The sequence below is a fragment of the Chanos chanos genome, chromosome 6 (assembly GCF_902362185.1).
Source record: "Chanos chanos chromosome 6, fChaCha1.1, whole genome shotgun sequence".
Classification (NCBI taxonomy): Eukaryota; Metazoa; Chordata; class Actinopteri; order Gonorynchiformes; family Chanidae; genus Chanos; species Chanos chanos.
In genome coordinates, this window is record NC_044500.1 from 17,409,988 (window position 1) to 17,427,286 (window position 17,299).

At 40.1% G+C, this 17,299-nt stretch overlaps 2 protein-coding genes across 2 annotated transcripts; both read right to left on the reverse strand.

Annotated features, from left to right (window-relative positions):
• Positions 1 to 5,823: 5,823 nt before the first annotated feature.
• Positions 5,824 to 11,653, reverse strand: exo5 (exonuclease 5). Its single transcript, XM_030777795.1, has 7 exons — positions 11,189 to 11,653; positions 10,600 to 10,779; positions 9,886 to 9,976; positions 9,433 to 9,668; positions 9,223 to 9,327; positions 8,929 to 9,101; positions 5,824 to 7,725 (listed from the first exon to the last, which is right to left on the reverse strand). The coding sequence occupies exons 1-7, from the start codon at positions 11,277 to 11,279 to the stop codon at positions 7,258 to 7,260; spliced, it is 1,344 nt and encodes a 447-aa protein (XP_030633655.1). The 5' UTR covers positions 11,280 to 11,653; the 3' UTR covers positions 5,824 to 7,257.
• A 3,678-nt stretch (positions 11,654 to 15,331) lies between these two features.
• Positions 15,332 to 16,339, reverse strand: rflnb (refilin B). Its single transcript, XM_030778124.1, has 3 exons — positions 16,142 to 16,339; positions 15,825 to 15,919; positions 15,332 to 15,647 (listed from the first exon to the last, which is right to left on the reverse strand). The coding sequence occupies exons 1-3, from the start codon at positions 16,337 to 16,339 to the stop codon at positions 15,332 to 15,334; spliced, it is 609 nt and encodes a 202-aa protein (XP_030633984.1).
• Positions 16,340 to 17,299: the final 960 nt, after the last annotated feature.

Here is a 17,299-nt window from a genome sequence, read left to right on the forward strand (position 1 = left end):
ATAAAACCCGCACCAGTTAAAAAAAAAAAATAAAAAAAAGCAACCATTCCAATCATGCCAAGCTGATTACTTGTTTTTGTTCCTTTTTGAAAAACATAATTTGACTGGAGACAGTTGGTTATCATCATAATTGCGTTTACGTAAACACTGCAGACTTGGACACACATCACAATTGTAATAACTGTAAAAACTGCATCTCTAAGTCTCTGCACGTCCACGAAGATCCTTTGGATTTGCCCATACAGAAAACAATCTATTCAGAGTCCTGCAGGGTATATAATCTCCCTTCACCATGGTAAAGCTCCTTCTCCCACAGTCTGTGTAATTTACATGCCCAGGGACTGAGACAGTTATGAATAACAACAACAAAGCAATGATAGCGGCTATGATTAACTCACTCATGTTCCATTCACAGTGTAGTCTGGTTTACAAAAAAAAAGGAGCAGGAGAAAAACAGGAGAAAGATTTAATTTTATATTCATTTACTGGAAAACTACCGTTGGCATTTAAAAAACATCAGCCTGTGGCAGAATATTCCGGATTAAAATGTGCTTAGCGGTTAAAGGGCAGGCAGTGTTTCTCCTGACTATAATGGATATCATGACGTTGTTGGAAAGCCCTGAATTTTTGGCAACAGTAGGCTCCTAGAGAGGTGTTTTTTCCCCCCAGCCGTCAAGCGTCTTTGCCAAAAAAACGATTTGGTCTTAATGACCAAAAGCATTAGGCAAATGGGCACAGACAGTATTAGCATTCCAACAATGTTTAGCTTCATTGTTTAGCAAATGATGTATCTCCACCATTAGGGTTGCCAGATATTCTCCATTTTATCTTAAAATGACTTCACTGCAATGCTAAAAATATCCAGTCCAAATGGACCAGTGAAAAGCCAAGACTTAGTGTGTCTCTATTTGTGTGTGTCCGTATGTGTGTGTGTGAGACAGAAAGCGGGAGAGATACAGAGGGAGAGAGAGAGAAAGAGAGAGAGAGAGACTACAGCACTGTTCAAAAAAGAGGGGAAGGAGGGGGAAGGGGAAAGAAGAAAGAAAGACCTCTAAGGAAATCATTACTTTCCACTTGGTTGAAGAGATGGAGACAACACAAAGAATGTTGGTCATGCTGCTGAGTCAATAACAATGATGCTGTGACTAACAGTGAAAAGTCAGAAAGAAAAAAAAAAAACAGCCTCAAAAACATGAGGACACTGCCGGTCAATAAAGTCACTCAACCCCATTCATCATTGATTTTTGGAAAAAAAAAAAAGTAATAATTTGTGTTCTTATTTGAACTCCCGCACTCTGCATGCAAGCGCTTCTCTCTCTTTCCCTCTCTCTCTGCTAAATGAGCAGCAGTTGTCTTAGTGACCTGCGACACAGTGAAAGGGCGCGGTGTCCATGTGCCCTGTGCAGCAGAGATAACAACCACACCACCAGAGTCCCTGACAGCTACAGCTCAATTAATGAGCCTTCTTCCCCAATTGTTTTTCAGCGTTCCTACCCCCTTACACACACACACACACACACACACACACACACAGAGCCTGTTTTTATCTTGTCATCGGCAATGAGATCTTCTCCTGCCTAATTTTCCCCTTCAGTCAGAGTGTCTTTTTGTTTTCGCTAATGGTCCTCTGAAAATGAAACCGGCTTATTTTCCGGGGGGGGGAGGGTCTGAAAACACCTCTGCTCTCATTACACAGCTCCTGTATGAATCTCTCTCTCCTCTTTTCCTCTTTTTCTCACACTTCAGAGGCTGGACACAGCACTACCCAGCCCGTACCTCTCTTTGCCATGTCGTTTCTCCACGCTCAACAGAGCAACACAGAAACGCCATTAAAGAGATCTATGATAAATAACCCAAACAATCTGTTATGATGCTTCTGTGGCCAGAAAAAAAAACAAACAAACCCAGAGTTAAATACAATGTTTGGCTACTCAGCCAATGACAAATGCATTTTTCAATGCAACTTAACGCTGTGTTCAATAAGAGCACTCCTGCAATGAGATTGTGGTTAAAAATGGATTTGGGGAATTTCGTATCATCTTCTCCGTTCATTTTTGCAGAGGCTGCAAGGAGGTAGACGTCAAAGGTAGATGAAGGTCTTTAGTCTTTGTTGTAAGAAACCACCCATGAAGACCCAGTACAAATTCATGAATGCTGCACCTTTAAAAAGACCATGGTGTGACAGCCTGAATAACGCCTTCAGCTTATCTGTCACCCACAATGACGAAGGCACAAACAAACATCCTAAAGAGGGCTTTGAGTTCATCAGAGTTCAGGATGTTTGTGTGGTAATCAAACCTTAGCTCAAATAAGTATATGAAGTCATAGGATGACTAGGACCCGTTCCAATGTTTTTATTTGGCTCCGTTAGACTTGTGTTCTGTTCTAAGAAGACTCGGTGTGCTGAAGCAATACTAAAGCAACTATCACATAAACATCTCACAGAATCATTACCAAAAAGAAAAAAAGAAACATTTCTTGTATTAATTAAAGTCAGTTAATTAAAGTCACAAAGAAAGAGAATACATATGACCGTTATGAGAGGGCTGAGTCAATCAAATATGTGTTTGACAATGGTCTGGTTTTGATACGAGGGCTGTGAGTGAGGCTGTCATATAGCAACATGATTGTGATGGTGATTCATAAACCAGGTTTAAAAAAAAGGAAGAAACAATGTTTACATAGCAAACACAGGTTGACTGTATTTCCTATCACACGTCACATTACTTTGTGGTGCCGCTGTGAAAACATTGCAATGAAATCAATATATATATATATATATATATATATTTAATCTGCTCTGAGATTAATGTTGTATATCTGAAATTAGCAGATAGCCTGTTTTTCAGCGCAATGGTCCATGTCACGATTCAGAAGGCATAACCTCCGTCACCTTACATTTCGTGTACTAAAAGACAGCTACCATTGAAAGGAACAAGTGGTTTATTCCACAAGGAGAGGCTCTGTCTGTATATCTTGATGGACCATAATGGAAAAACATGGGCCATCAAGTCATTTTAAATCTAATAGGAGGCTCCAGAAGAGGAGTACAGGGTATGATTTTGGATTGGGCCAGAATCCAGCTCTTTTGTCGTGCCAAAGCCAGCTGCGGCGAAGAAGCGACATATGTGACATTAATTTTTAATGATTGTGACATTCCACGTTTTTTTTTTTCGTCTTCATCTGCTCTGCTGTGGTCCTATCCTGCTGATATCTTCAAAAACGGCATTACATCATCATCATCGGCTGGACGTGTGATTTATCGTGCTATATTTCAGGCAAAATGGCTTCTGGCGTTGTTAGAATTTTTGTCAGAGAGAAAGGATATATTCTCTTCCAAATTTAAGTGTGTGGGGCAGAGGTACGCCAGAACGTTCCGCAGTTTCTCCTCCGTTTCAAAGGCTTATTCTTTAAATGGTGTCAGCGGAAACATCTTCCGTAGTCTGAGTTTTACCAGCACAGCTCAACGTTGATCCGTCACATTAAAGGGAAAAAAGAAAAAAAAGAAAAAAAAAACTTCCTGAGCAGAAGAGGCATGGCGGGAGAGGCAATGTGTTTTTACCATCCGATTCATGCAGAGTGCCACACTGCGGTTGTAACCAGTGGTTGGGAGGTTGGAAAGGGGATTTTTCTCCAGAGTGGAGCTTTAGAGTAAAGTCCTTCCTTGGATTTGGCTGCGCTATGATGTCCTCAAGGGAGGATGAAGATCCAGTTTGTCTTTGCGTCTTTCTTTTTTTTCTCTCTCTCTCTCTCTCTCTCTCATAATGAGGCCAACTCCAGTAGCAGCACCAAGCTCAGTGGTTATGGAGTATACTTTGGCTTAAACATTACTGCCATCCCCATTAATGTAAGCATTTTTAACGAGCCACTAACTCCACATGTGCCTCCTGACTGGTGATTGTAGAGGGACGTAGATATATTTTACATCTCATAACTGTGAAGAACAAAGTGGAAAAAAATAAATAAGAGACAGTGGAAAAAAATAGGGAATGTTTGCCAAAGGAGAGATTCAGAGGGGCGTTACCTGAGTCTTACGTCTGTGTCCGTCTATCAAAGATTCAGAGCAAGTCAATTTCCTTATCTTTTATTAATGAACTGTAATTGAATATAATCTGACATAATCTACAAATCTCTTGGGATGTTAGGAACCATTCCAAAATCAACAACATGGCCATAAATTTTCTTCATATCCCAGAAGGATAATATAAACAATGGAGCTCTTATTTCCAGCCGCACTCAAATACGTGTGTACAGCAAACATCCTTCATACCCTTCTAGTTCTTCCTCCCTTACTGTTTTTCCTCTGTAGTACATCATGTTATTTATTGTCCTACACAGGAAAAGAACATGTTCTTTCTTTCTTTTTTTTTCAAATCCCTCGACTGTCTATGTGGCATCATTGTCTTTTACTACACAGTTAACTACACGCAGTGCATTTGTTGTGATTAAGCTTGTGATGAACTAGGCTTGGTAGCAATCAACTAGCAAGGCAAACACTGCAGACAGAGGGAGGGAGAGAGACAGTGGAGGCACATTAATGGTGCATGGCTCCTATCTAAACCAGGCAACTAAGTGTTTACAGAGACTGGGGGCGAACAATGAAGGGGTAGAGGGTGGGGGGCAGAGATGGCTGGTGGATGAGGCAATTTACTCTGCTTGGGGATGGAGGTTCGGCTATTGGGAGAGCTTTTAAAGGCCCTGAATGAGGGTCATTAGCGCCTGAGTGACTTCATTACGGGCCCTGGATTGCAGGGGCCTAACGATAAGCCAGGTGGAGAAGATGACTTACCTCTAATGCACAGCAAGAGCAAACAAAAATGCAAGATCTCTTGACTCTTAGCTTATTGGATGATGAATTAGTACAGAGCAATCTATTAAACTGCTTTCTTCCACCTTACTCTAGGATGTAGAATGAATATGAGGACTCTGAGGATGAATTTGTAACCTACGGTGTCTACACTGAGATGAATTTAGAACAGAGAATATTGTACAGTAGCTGCTAGCTATCACTTAATCTTGTCAGATTTGTTGACACCCAAAAATAATAGGAATAAAATCTTTAAACAGTGCACTTGGCTGCTGTGCCAAGGATGCAGCAAGGTTTTTGTTTTTGTTGTTTTGTTTTGTTTTTTGTTTGTTTTGTTTTTTAAATCCGTAACAGAATGGTTCAGCCGACCAGAAGTGATCAAATCAAGATGCCCACACAACACACAAGTGACAGTGAGGGATTTTTTCTTCTAGTCTACAAACAAGCAGCTATATGCTTTCATTTATTTCTGTGAAAACTGTTTTGAAGGCTGAGGGCTTGTAATTTGGGTTGAGTTTGACGAAAAGTCTTTCGGGTGAACTTGAGTTATGATTGTTTTAAATGCCAGGCGCGTGACGAGCTAAATTCCCGCGTGTCAAACTGATAATGAGCAAACGTTCCAGGCGCTCGTGACCCCCACTCTGACTGCATGGGCCGAGAGCAAGTATTAAATGTTTAACCCCCCGTCTCATGAGTAAACAAGTTCCAGCCTGCTCGCGCTGCTGTGCTCTGCCTGTCCTTCTTACTTCACGTTTTCAAATGAGCAAAATACAGCGAAATTTAATCACTGTTAGCGCGACACGTTGTAATCGTCTTTTGAAAATATTTTGAATTGCTCGCAGAGATGAAATGACAATAACAGTGATAGTGAAAATTATACTTCAGTGACAGCATGAAATCCGAATCTGTGTAAGTCGGAGTGAGCGGAGGAGCAGTTTACTTCAGTTCTGAAGTACCGTTTTGTTCTGGCAGAACACTGGTACTATTGCTGCGAGAATTAGAAAAACAGCCATATCTTGCAAGAAACCACATGATTTCCAGCGAGTACGGAGCATTATTAGTAGTATTTTTTACAGTAATTTGAAATATTAAGGAACAGCGAAAAGGAAAAGAAATAAGTGACTATCTGTACTTTGTTGTTTTAAAGGCACAAATGTCTTTCTCTAAGGCACACATATTTCCTTCATCGCTTTGAAAGTAAACTAACCTATATAAACTTATCATAACATAACAAACATAAACATAACATAAACATGTACAAAACATCAAAAATAAATCTATATGAAATCTGTACATTTCCATATTATTGGTAAACACCCACAAAAATCACTAAGTTAACTCAGAGTAAGTTGTAAACCTCCTAATAGAAGAGCCCTATGGTTTTGTTTTGCTAGGAGAATGATGCCATGGGGCTCCTATTAGAAGGTTTACTATTTACTCTGAGATAACTGAACATATCTTCTTATTCACACACATCTGAATGGAGACTTAAAATCACAATACTATTAATTCATCAAAATCATTTTCATAACTTAAAAACACGATGATCATAATGCTATATAGAGAATAAAAGAACAATTTAAAGATAATAATAATGTAATAATTTAAAATAGTTATTTGAGTTGTAATTCTACAAAATAAATCATATGCACATCAAAGCTGTGCCCATTTTCCACCAACAGGGAACGGGTTCTGTTCTGGTTCGCGCACCAAATTTTGAACCATTCGGAGCATTTCGACCAAAAATAAATTGGTTCAGAACCAGAGAAGTTGGTTCCCAGCTGTAACCAAAAGATAGCTGGTTTTTCCAGTGCGATCCGTGATGACAGGAGTGGGCGTGTCATTCTACAGCTTGGGGAGGAAGCAGAGCGCAACAATGGAGAACGCACTGGAAAAGGATAATGCTTGTTTTTTGGATGAAAACAAATATCTGCAGTAACAGAACAAAAGCTTGCATGTAATCAATGCGATCCGCCATCTTGCTACTACTATTTACTTCCGTTGTGCATTGTGCATTGATGATTACAATGGCTCCACTCAAAACTGGTGGAAATGAGGGCTGGTTCGCCAGATGGCAATAAGGTTCAAAGAATCCTGAACGGAACCGGTTCAGGAACCCGTTCCCTGTTGGTAGAGAAGGGGTACTAGTAGCTTCTCTTATATATTTTATACTGTATTTTTAAATTCTCCCTTATAATACATTCTTTATATTCCGTTTGCGTTCTATTTATGTTCTGTTTATTCTGTTTACGTATATTCTTTTTTTTTTTTTATCCTTATCTCTGTCTTGCTCTTTTTATCATTCGGACAATCAGAACAAGCATTCCACTGCACATTGTACTGTGTATGGCTGTGTGAGTGACAAATAAAAACGTGAAAATTTGAATTTGATCTGCAAGTTTGCTTTTAACAGTCAGCAAACTGGGACAAGCACAATACAATATGCCGGCTTATTTGAGTCCCGGGGTAGCATTCATAGTCTCAAAGAGCTGGGATCTGCCTTTTCTCCAGTCACAACAATCCTGATAGGCGCACGACCGGCACTTCCAGGCCTCCTCTATGTCCACTCCTCTGGGCTCCCTCTCACCTGTCCAGTAGGCCAAAGAAGCCTGTAATTCTGCCCGCAGAAGGGCCTCGTCAAACTGGACCTTTTTGGTCCCAATTGGTAGTCCAGAGCCCTGATAGCAGTACTCCAGCTGTAGGACGTCGACACAGCTAAGATCGAACCAGGTCAGAAACATAAAGAAAATGTCGAGGAGCTCTCCGAATGTGTCCACTTGAACTCCAATGTTCCCAGCATAGGCCCGGACAACTGCGTCCAGAACCTGCCTTGGCCGCAATTTCAGGTAATCGATGAAGTGGTGTCTCTGGACTTCATGTTTGACCATTCCATCAAACAGGAGTTTATACATGCCCACCTGACACACCACACATACACATGCCAGGAATGAGAGAAAGAGAGAGAGAGAGAGATGACTAGATGGAGGAGAGAACTGCAGTTCATGTGAAACAACATTGCCAGGGTGTAAAACAGGCCTGTGTAGCTGGATCTGGCTGTGTCACAATCAGCCTCAGGTCATGCGCCCTGGGCATTGTTACAAACAACAGAAAGCCAGACGAACAAAGAAAGAAAGTCCTAATTACCTAGTCTTTTGTTATTTAACTTCATTTAATAATAGTGTTTAACATTCTGTGTCACCCCTTGTTTTGTCATCTGATCCTTTACTACAACCCAACGAAGATTAAAACTTGTTCGTTTTGCTTGCCACACTTTTCTCTGTGAAGTTTCCCTGTGAAGGCAAAAGTGTTCACATAACTGTGCGACTGCTCAGACTGATGTTATTTCAACAAACAGCAAGACATGCATTCGCTGTTTGTGGTCAAACAAGAGCTGGAGTTGATTCAGGCTTGTATAGCTTGCTGATGATATTTTTCCAGACAGGGGACTGTCAAACCAAAGTACTGGTTCAAATTAAAACTATGACGTTAAATTCAGTCATTTATCTTTGTTATCCCCAAACCTTGTCAAAATAGCTGAGAAATGAACTTTTTTTTGTGATTGTTTTAATAAATCATCTCTAGCAAGGCACTCAAAACCAACTCACATTACTTCTTCATATTCATAACTCTACACAATTATATTACAGACAACTTCATGTAAATAATGATGTACATTTACAAAGAAATAGATAGATAGATAGATAGATAGATAGATAGATAGATAGATAGATAGATAGATAGATAGAGTTTGTGTGTGTATGTGTGGGCATGAAGAAGCCATATGCTTATACTATGTACCTGTATTAAATAACATCCTAGCAGCAGGATTTCAGGTAACTATTAATGATAACTAATGAAGAGAATCTTAATCCACTGCATTTGAGATGGATCAGTAGTTGTTCTTGGAGAACTGCACTGTTCTAGTGTCAAGGGGTGATGTGTTTGTGACAGTGTGCACTACACATGAACAGCAACGAAGGTGTGGTGAAGTATCCTATGATTATTTAGTACATAGCTTTATACTTACAGGCATATCAGAGGAAAAACACATGAAGAGCCAGGAGAAGGTCAAAGGAAAATTCAGTTCTTATTAATGGCTATAAAGAGGAGCATGGATATACCTGAAAGCAGTCCCGGGCGGTCTGCGCACTGTGAGGCATTGATTTATGCGTGCGAGTTTTCAGTTCACTCAGGACCAGCTCTCCTTTGTGGTTATAGCTCAGTTCATCAATAACGCCCATGAAGAAAACTCCCTCCAGTACCCCAAAAACAGGAAACTCCCGCACACACTGCCCTGGGGAAAGGTAAATGTGACAAATTGATTAAACATGAAGCAAGACACTGCAAGAAGACAATTTAATTGCACCGGTCAAGCGGGGTCAAGCTCTCCACTTAATTGTGCGTCTCCAGCGCACCTTCGAGTAATTCCGGAATCATCTGCAGCAAGTGGAGAAGCTTAACAGCCTCAGTGTCCTCCCTGGGCCGGATATCGACGGGAATCGTTTTAGGGATCGCCATCTCTGCAAGGAGAAACGTGGAGCATAGAAATACACATCACACGGTAAAATCTGAAAATGAATTTAACCTAACAATAGTATGACACATTAGCACGTATATGTCCTTACCTCTTTCCAGGTGAATGATTGCGCCAGTCCGCATCCTTTCGCACTCTTTCTCTCTTTTTCTGATCTGTGGTCTCAGAAGCCCATTAACTACCTTCATCTCACACCAGGACTGCTCAGACAGCAGGGTCACGTTCAAGTGCTGACGTCGGAAGCGCTCCATCGGACTCCGGGGTGCAACGCGGTAGATTTTCCTTTTCACGCCTTGGATTTCCTCACAGCTCTTTCTGTCCTCATTTCTGCACGTTTCAGAAAAACATCGGTTTACAAGAAACACAGTTCTCAGTAAAACCCCATGGTAACAGAACAACAAAACAAGCATTAATATACAATGCTGGAGAATAAAAACACATGCTATGCCGAAACAGAGTGATTTTGCTTTACGGAGAGCAAGCCACTGTACTGACCAATCAAAAACTTGATGACGCTAAAATCAGTGTGGACTGACTAACTCACCTTTCCTTGGAGCGGTCAGGTGTCTTTGTGACATGATGAAATTGTTTATCTTCATTTGAATCACGAGTACAGCAAGTTGGCTGAGGAGAGCCTAAGGTACACAGTAGAGTAAGTCAGATGATACCAACAACAACAACAACAACAACAACAAAGTTAAAAAAAAAAATCAAAACTGTGCTTATTAGTGTATTGCAGTGAATGACAAACTGATGCATAACAATGGGACGATATTTTATAACAACTAAAATGCTTAAACAATCCAGATATAAGGTATTGAGGAAAGTTCATTTGTCAAATTGTGCCTTAAGAACGTCTGAAACATTAGCTCTCTTAACTCTCATTAACAAATTCTGGACCTTTTCAGTTAAGTACTCAGGTTGCTGAATTTGCCAATGTGTGCTGTCAATATAGCGACACCTAGTGCCCTCTAGTGCAATTACATGATGTACAGTACGCAACACACGCATCGCATTTGTGTTATATGCGTCATAAGGAAGTGCCGCAGCTGCATAGAAGCTACGAAACCTGTTTCAGTTTGTCAGCTTTCAAGGAGCGACAGATTTTGTGCTATTATTATTTCTCTTTGTACTCGAGCGTACGTTCACGCAATAACAGAATGATAAAGTGGGCGCGATTTCGTCTCAATAAAAGAGTTATAGTGCGTGAATTTGGAAAGAATCCAATCCACTTTCAGAGCAAATAAAAATGATATACCTGGCCCAGGATATTCCAATGGGATATCAAGAAATTCTGAGTCACTGATGCCATCCCAATCGTCCAGTTCTTCACTTGATGAATTATCCATAAAGTCTAAACAGTTTATCCCACGTCTACTGACATTGCAACTGCACTTAACTATGTCTCCAGTGCGCTTTCTTCCACTTCCGCAAACATCTGAAACAAATTGAGAAGTTTAGTTGCCTCACTGTTCTCTTTGGTCTTGATATCAACAGGGATAACTGCTCATAAGAATAAAATGCTTAAATATACCAGATATGAGCCACTGGGAAAATTATTTTGTTTCACAGTGTCGTTAGAACTTTCTTAAATATTAGCTCTTTAACTCTCATTAACTAATTCTGGGCCTCCACGGTTTAGAGCTCAGGCTGAGGTCATTCTTTTATTAACGTATGATGGCAGTGCGGCGACACCTAGTGCCCTTTAGTGCAATTACATGATATACAGTACACAACAAACGTGTCGCGTTCGTGTTTTCTGCGTCATGTAGAAGGGCCGCAGCTGCATGGAAGCTACGAAACTTGTGTCAGATTGTCAGCGTTCAGTGAATGAAAAAATGATATACCTGCCCCAGGATATTCCAATGGAATGTCGAGAAATTCCGAGTCACTAATGCCATCCCAATCGTTCAGTTCTGCACTTGTTGAGTTATCCATGAAGTCAAAACAGTGTATCCCAGGCCTATTGATAATGCATCATTAGTCCATTTTTTTCCAGAAATGTCGCTTTCCTGTAATCTGTTTTTGTTGTACTATAGTACGAAATGTAATAGGATGTTAGAAGTGTGCGTTGTATTCTCATATTCGATACAACAGTTAGTTGAAGTTATTTCCTATATTAGATGTTTTGAGTGTCCTCTACACATACTCAAAGTAAGCCACACCTCCGTTACGTAACTGTAGTCGTATTTACTCTCGTGTCCCTTGTGTATTTGTGAATGTTGAGCATTAGAAAAATGTAAATATGAGCGTATGTATTAACTAGACCGCGATATAGAATAAATCTGTTAAAACACGGAGTAGTTATTGCTAACTAGGTATACAACGAAGAAGAGCGTTCTCTGTCATGTGATCAGCTGAGTGATTCCTACTGGGTATCATAAATCATCGGACTTTAAACCCATTAATGGGAGGTACTACATTTTTTCGTAGATAGATTGTGCATGTATAAAAGACACGACTCAGTATCCCGTCAAGCAGGGTAAAAGGGCAACCAAATAAAAAAAGAAAAACTGACTAAAAAACTGAGTGACAGAGATGCTCTAGATACTTTACTGTGTGTTAAAGATGAAAAACGAGAAATAAGCTAAAAAAGACGAGACATTTGAATGGATACGTCGTTGAATTTCAAAACGTCCTATCTCAATATAGCACCTTAATTATTTTATTTTAAGGGCGAGTTAGTCCTGTGAAAAACAAAGCTTTTCATGTAATTGTCTCCTGCAACTTTGACGACCGACGTCTGACGATTCAAGGGCACGCGAGGCAGTTCTGATGTGCAAATATAAGTGGGATGGTAAAAATGATGCAGAACAATACATTTACAATATACTTAATGCCTCTAAGATCTCAATGCTGGGAGTGACTCTGCTGCGGTCGTTAACAGTCGGTTTTTATGCGTAATCTCTACATGTGAACAGTTGATTTAACGCCATCATATATTTCAAAAATTTCTACTTGGCGTCAGAATCTTCAGACCTTTTATTTTAATGTTACATGATATCAACTGTCATTTTCAATGCAGATATGTCATTAACACATACATTTTAACCATTTAAGTAGTTTTCCCTCAGAGACCAAACAGTGTTTGGGAATGTGTTACAGCAGGTGCAATGACCTTTGTATGAAGTAGTTGTCGGTACAGTGCCCACCGTAATGCTTAAATGATTTTTTCTAATCACAACACTATTGTGGATTATATTGTCTCGTAGTTTTACAGTATTTCCTATGAAAATATCAGTTGAAACTTAAGATAATAGGCTTGAGTAGTATCATTGCTGTATTTACCTAGACAGGTAACTATGTAGCTAAGGTAATGGTGTATGCCTTTATGGACGGATAGTCAGTACTATTGTATCAATAGTGGTAACAACTTATAATAACTTATTTTAGGCCTAAATGCAATGTATGTGTGTTTGTCTGGATAATGTAAGTTTGTATAGTCTGTCTCTGTGTGAGTGTTTTTCAATCAGGAATTTTAGTCTGTAAATTCTGAATTTAAGATTATAGATAGCTAATCCTACGTCTCGTTGGATTAAAAATTCCATTTCCTCCATTTATATTCTGTTATAGCATAGTGTCCAGTCCACACACTCAGACAGTTACCATGGTATCTGCATTGCAGACACTATATTAATTAACATATCTCTCTAAGTAATAGGCTGCAGTCAAAACTGGTTGTGTTCTTCAGGACTTCATGCATGAAAGGGTTGGAGAGTTGTCTCTTTATCATATCACATCTTAGTGGCATTTTATTTAAACACTGAACAGTGGTGTGGCCATTGGAAACTTCTGGGCTAACAGTAAAGTACAGATTTAGGATGGCAGTAGGATTAAAGCTTGGGAAGACATTATGACTTGTATGGGGGTACAACTGAACGCACAGCCACTGCTGCATCAATACAGTTTCTAATATTTATCCATCCACACTTGATCAAGCTACTGAGGGAATGTGACATGATCAGCAATTTATACAGATAAAAAAAGAATTCAGGTATTCTCTGATGGTCAGTCTATGCATATTTCTAAAGGTCATAATTGATTGTACCATATAATCCAGCTCAGGAGTTTGACTCTGTGTTGCATCCCCCTGCAGATTTTCTTCCGTTTTCTGACCAGTGATCTCAGAAGCACATTAACCACCTTCATCTCACACCAGGACTGCTCAGACAGCAGGGCCACGTTCAAGCGCTGATGTCAGTAACACTTTGTCGGACTCCGGGGTGCGACACTGCGGCTTTTCCTTTTCACCCCTCGGATTTCCCTTAGGGCCTTTTGGGCTGGGTTCTGTGTGTTTCAGCTGATAATATTTTGGGGCAATGAATATGTTTGCATAAATCATTTCTACATATTTCCTCTATTTGTCCACCAGGGGCTCTATTGTTCATTAAACAAAAACATCAGCATTATAGAGTTGGTCAGATCTCAGTCAAGGTATCATTACAGTGATGAGAATGCTCAAAGTCCAACTCAAGACCATATTGATAGTATTTTGAAACTTTCTTCAACACTCCGTTCAAACATTTAACTCAATTTATAAATCAGGGCATGTGTTCTTGAGGCCATGCTGGCTAATAACGTGGCACTGCTACTTCTGAAAATAGTGAAAACGGTTTTCTTAAACAGCAAAAAAGGTTAATCTTTATTTCCAACCAACACAGCAGTCAAGTATCTGATATCAGGAGCAAAAGGTGAGGAAATTCTTTAACAGATGACATACAGGTGATAGCTGGTCCTTCCATCTTTTCATATGTCCAACAGTGTGCCAATGAAGATCAGAAGAACAGCTCAAGAAATAAATACAATGTAACTCATTTGACACGAATAAAAATCAACAATAGTTCAGACTGAAGAGTCTACAAATAAAGTTAGTTAAAGGAAAATAAAAATAAAAAAAGGGAAATGCTTCAACCCACAGTTCCCGACAAAACCACTTTCCACAACCAATCCCCATACAGTCTACTTGGTTTGCCTGTAAGAAACCTGCCTTTGAGACACTCTCAAAAACAGAGGACCTGCAACAATTGTCCTTCTTTTACAAACTACTTCTGGCAAAATAAGTGATAAAAGATCCATCTTATCCAAATAAAGACGTACAGTAGTACAAAAAGGCAGAGTTTGTGCAATATTATAGTGAAGAGACGGGGTGTGTGTGTGTGTATTCAAATCCATTTGTAGTGATACATCGGTCACCTTTGTGCAAAATTACCCACCAATAAATACCCTGTTATTTAAGAGAGCCATACCTTGGCCCAGTTGAGTACAGTATCTTGTCAACTCTGCCTGTAATTGTGCACAGAAGATACATTTAGTTAAGCATAAAACAAACCAGCATGAAAACTTGCCTACCTTTAACCTGAATCATATCATTAGCCTGTTGGGGGGGCACAACTGGAATTTCAGTGATGTCTCACAATGGGACCAAAAAAAAAATAAACCTGTAATTTTGGAAAGCAGTTAAGTTTTAGCTTCATAGAGAATGTGAAACCAATATCTAAAGAACTTACAGACTACCGCCAACTCCAGGCTTACGCATCCTAACATTAATGCAACAATTCTGACACATACCATCTGCAACTTAATCCTTTCTATCAAACCTCAGCACATGCCAACAGACCTGTTGCTACAATATAAAGCATTGTTCATCTTCATATCATAATACATTTATCAGGGAGTACTGATGTGAAGTTGATGATTTCACCCCATCAACACCTCTTTAAGAAAATTTCTCAGCACCACATAAGCAGTAATTGCTCTCTCCTGGTTAAAAACAAAGGGAGAGAGGCACATACACATATGTTAAAACCCCTGGCTAAAACGACCCAAACATGGCAGCCTTGAGAATCCCAGACTTTGGTGATCCGCATCTAATGCTCTTTGTTCGTGTTTTTCATGGGAACACACAATAAGAGGGTTTTTTGTGGCTGTGATCCTTTATGGGTGTGCAAATGTAACACTGATTAGGGCTAAACAGATTGCCCTTTTCTCCTTCACTGGGTACCTCTGTTGTCGGATGCTTCGAGCTCCACGCTAGAGAGAAAGCGCTTGGCTAACTTACGTCCATCGTAACTCAACTCGGTAGTGTAGAGGGTCCGCGCGTGTTTGGGATAGACGATGGTGGTGCTTTGATAGCGCTGAACTCGCTGACGAGGCTGGAATTCAAGCTGGGTCTTATATCGTCTCCAGGTACTCTGGGGCAGAGCCAAAACAGTCTGGCTGCAAAGCTCTAGACCCAAACCCTTGGGCTGCAGAGACACGTCCTGGATGAAGTGTCGATCCGAGTCATAACGCACAGAAGATGTATATCTGCAGCAGCGGACGCATGAACACACAATCAAGAAAAAGACCCCGTATAAAACAAAGCATTCTGTTCAGTTCTAATCATTTGACTTTCGTTTAAGCATTCTGATAAAGTAGTGACAACAACTATCAAAAGTTTGGGCTTTTTCTTAAACTACAAAAAAAGCACCGTTTGGAGGTTACCTTATCTCTTTTGGTGGCAAAGGATCAAATTCAATCCCCTCTCCATATGACAATGGATGCAACTGAGGCACATACTTCCCCGACTTAACAGGAGCCTACAAGGGGGAGGAAGTTAACTTTGTTAATTTTCGGGGATGAGAGCGGAGCTGAAAAAAGTTGAGAGCCTTTTGACCCAGTTTACAAATAACATGACCCTCTTCGCCCCCTGCACACTTGGATACGTGTCCAGGAACTGAGCTGGTTTAAAATGTGTACGTTGCTTGGACAAAGTGAGGTATAATTTTTAAATACGAGATATGAGAGCATGCACGGCTTACCACAGATGACACTCTGCACTCGTCTTCTGAAATCGAACTCCCGGTCGCTCTTTCACCGCTGACCGGTAATAACCATGGGCTCGGACTCGGACTAGGCGGCAGACCAGAGTCCGGACTGTCCAATACCCGATCAGCTTTAAAATTCATATGCAGTGGATCGTCGTCTGACACATTCTGCAAATTCAATCTACCCACCATTGCTTCTGAAAGCTTGGCCGGACACACTTGAATCCCCTCTACCTCTACGCTTGAAGAATTGTACTTGTGAGGCAAAACAATTTGAAAATCTTCGTTCAAGCTATATTTTGAGTGTGAACCTCAGAGAGCGCTCGGAAGTTCAGAATAACAAGTGAGGTGCGAGTGCCTAACTGCACAAATTTGCGCGAACTTCTGCTGTTTTGCAATGTAAAAAATGCCTGTAATCCGACTGGTTTGTCAAAAAGTATAAGGGTTGATCAATCTTCAATTCCTGTTGTCACCCTTTCGTCTCTCAAGAGAAAAAAATAAAGCCCAAAGACTACAGAAAGGGCTTTGGAGTAAAGTTGATTCGAAAATTTTTTTAAACCAAAATAACTTCCTTATTGATTGGGTGCTGAGTGAATATAGCCATGTCGTGTAACCAGAGGACGCATCACTAAATTGCCGGCTTCCTTGCTTGCTTTCAAATTCGTCTGCTCTCAAAGACGTTCATTGTTTTACAAGCAGCCGTACGAAAAGAAACGCCTTTTAAAGCACCCTCCCACCGCTGATTGGAGTGGGAATTAAGGGAAGAATAAATGTTTTAACAAATCGCCCCTCCTCCTCAGGAAAATAAATAAGCAGGCAAAATTATTCTCGCACATTTTCGTTAAAAGTTGCCAAGAATGAGGCGATAAACCGCGGATAACCAACCAGTTCTCATAATGGCTTCTTAAAATATATATTTATATTTATGTTGTAAACCTGCACTTTTAGTAGAGACATTTCACAAATCAAATGAGCATTGGTCATTCGAGAGTAAAAAGTCATTTATTCCTATTAAGAGAAGGCAGGAATGTATACATCAAAAGCATCTTCAATATATTAATACATTTATAGATAGAGCTTCGTGAAAGGGACAGAATGTTGAAAAACAAAAAACAAACCTAAAATCGTTACGTGATTCTCCTCAGACTTTAC

Excerpts from the sequence above, each read along its gene's own strand:
- exo5 (XM_030777795.1), bottom strand. The coding sequence starts at position 11,279 with ATGGATAACTCAACAAGTGCAGAACTGAACGATTGGGATGGCATTAGT. Across the intron at positions 10,780-11,188 it reads ATTGGAATATCCTGGGGCAG|ATGTTTGCGGAAGTGGAAGA; the intron begins GTATATCATTTT and ends AATTTGTTTCAG. Across the intron at positions 9,669-9,885 it reads CCTGACCGCTCCAAGGAAAG|AAATGAGGACAGAAAGAGCT; the intron begins GTGAGTTAGTCA and ends TGAAACGTGCAG.
- rflnb (XM_030778124.1), bottom strand. The coding sequence starts at position 16,339 with ATGGTGGGTAGATTGAATTTGCAGAATGTGTCAGACGACGATCCACTG. Across the intron at positions 15,920-16,141 it reads AGTGCAGAGTGTCATCTGTG|GCTCCTGTTAAGTCGGGGAA; the intron begins GTAAGCCGTGCA and ends TCCCCCTTGTAG. Across the intron at positions 15,648-15,824 it reads TTGCCACCAAAAGAGATAAG|ATATACATCTTCTGTGCGTT; the intron begins GTAACCTCCAAA and ends CCGCTGCTGCAG.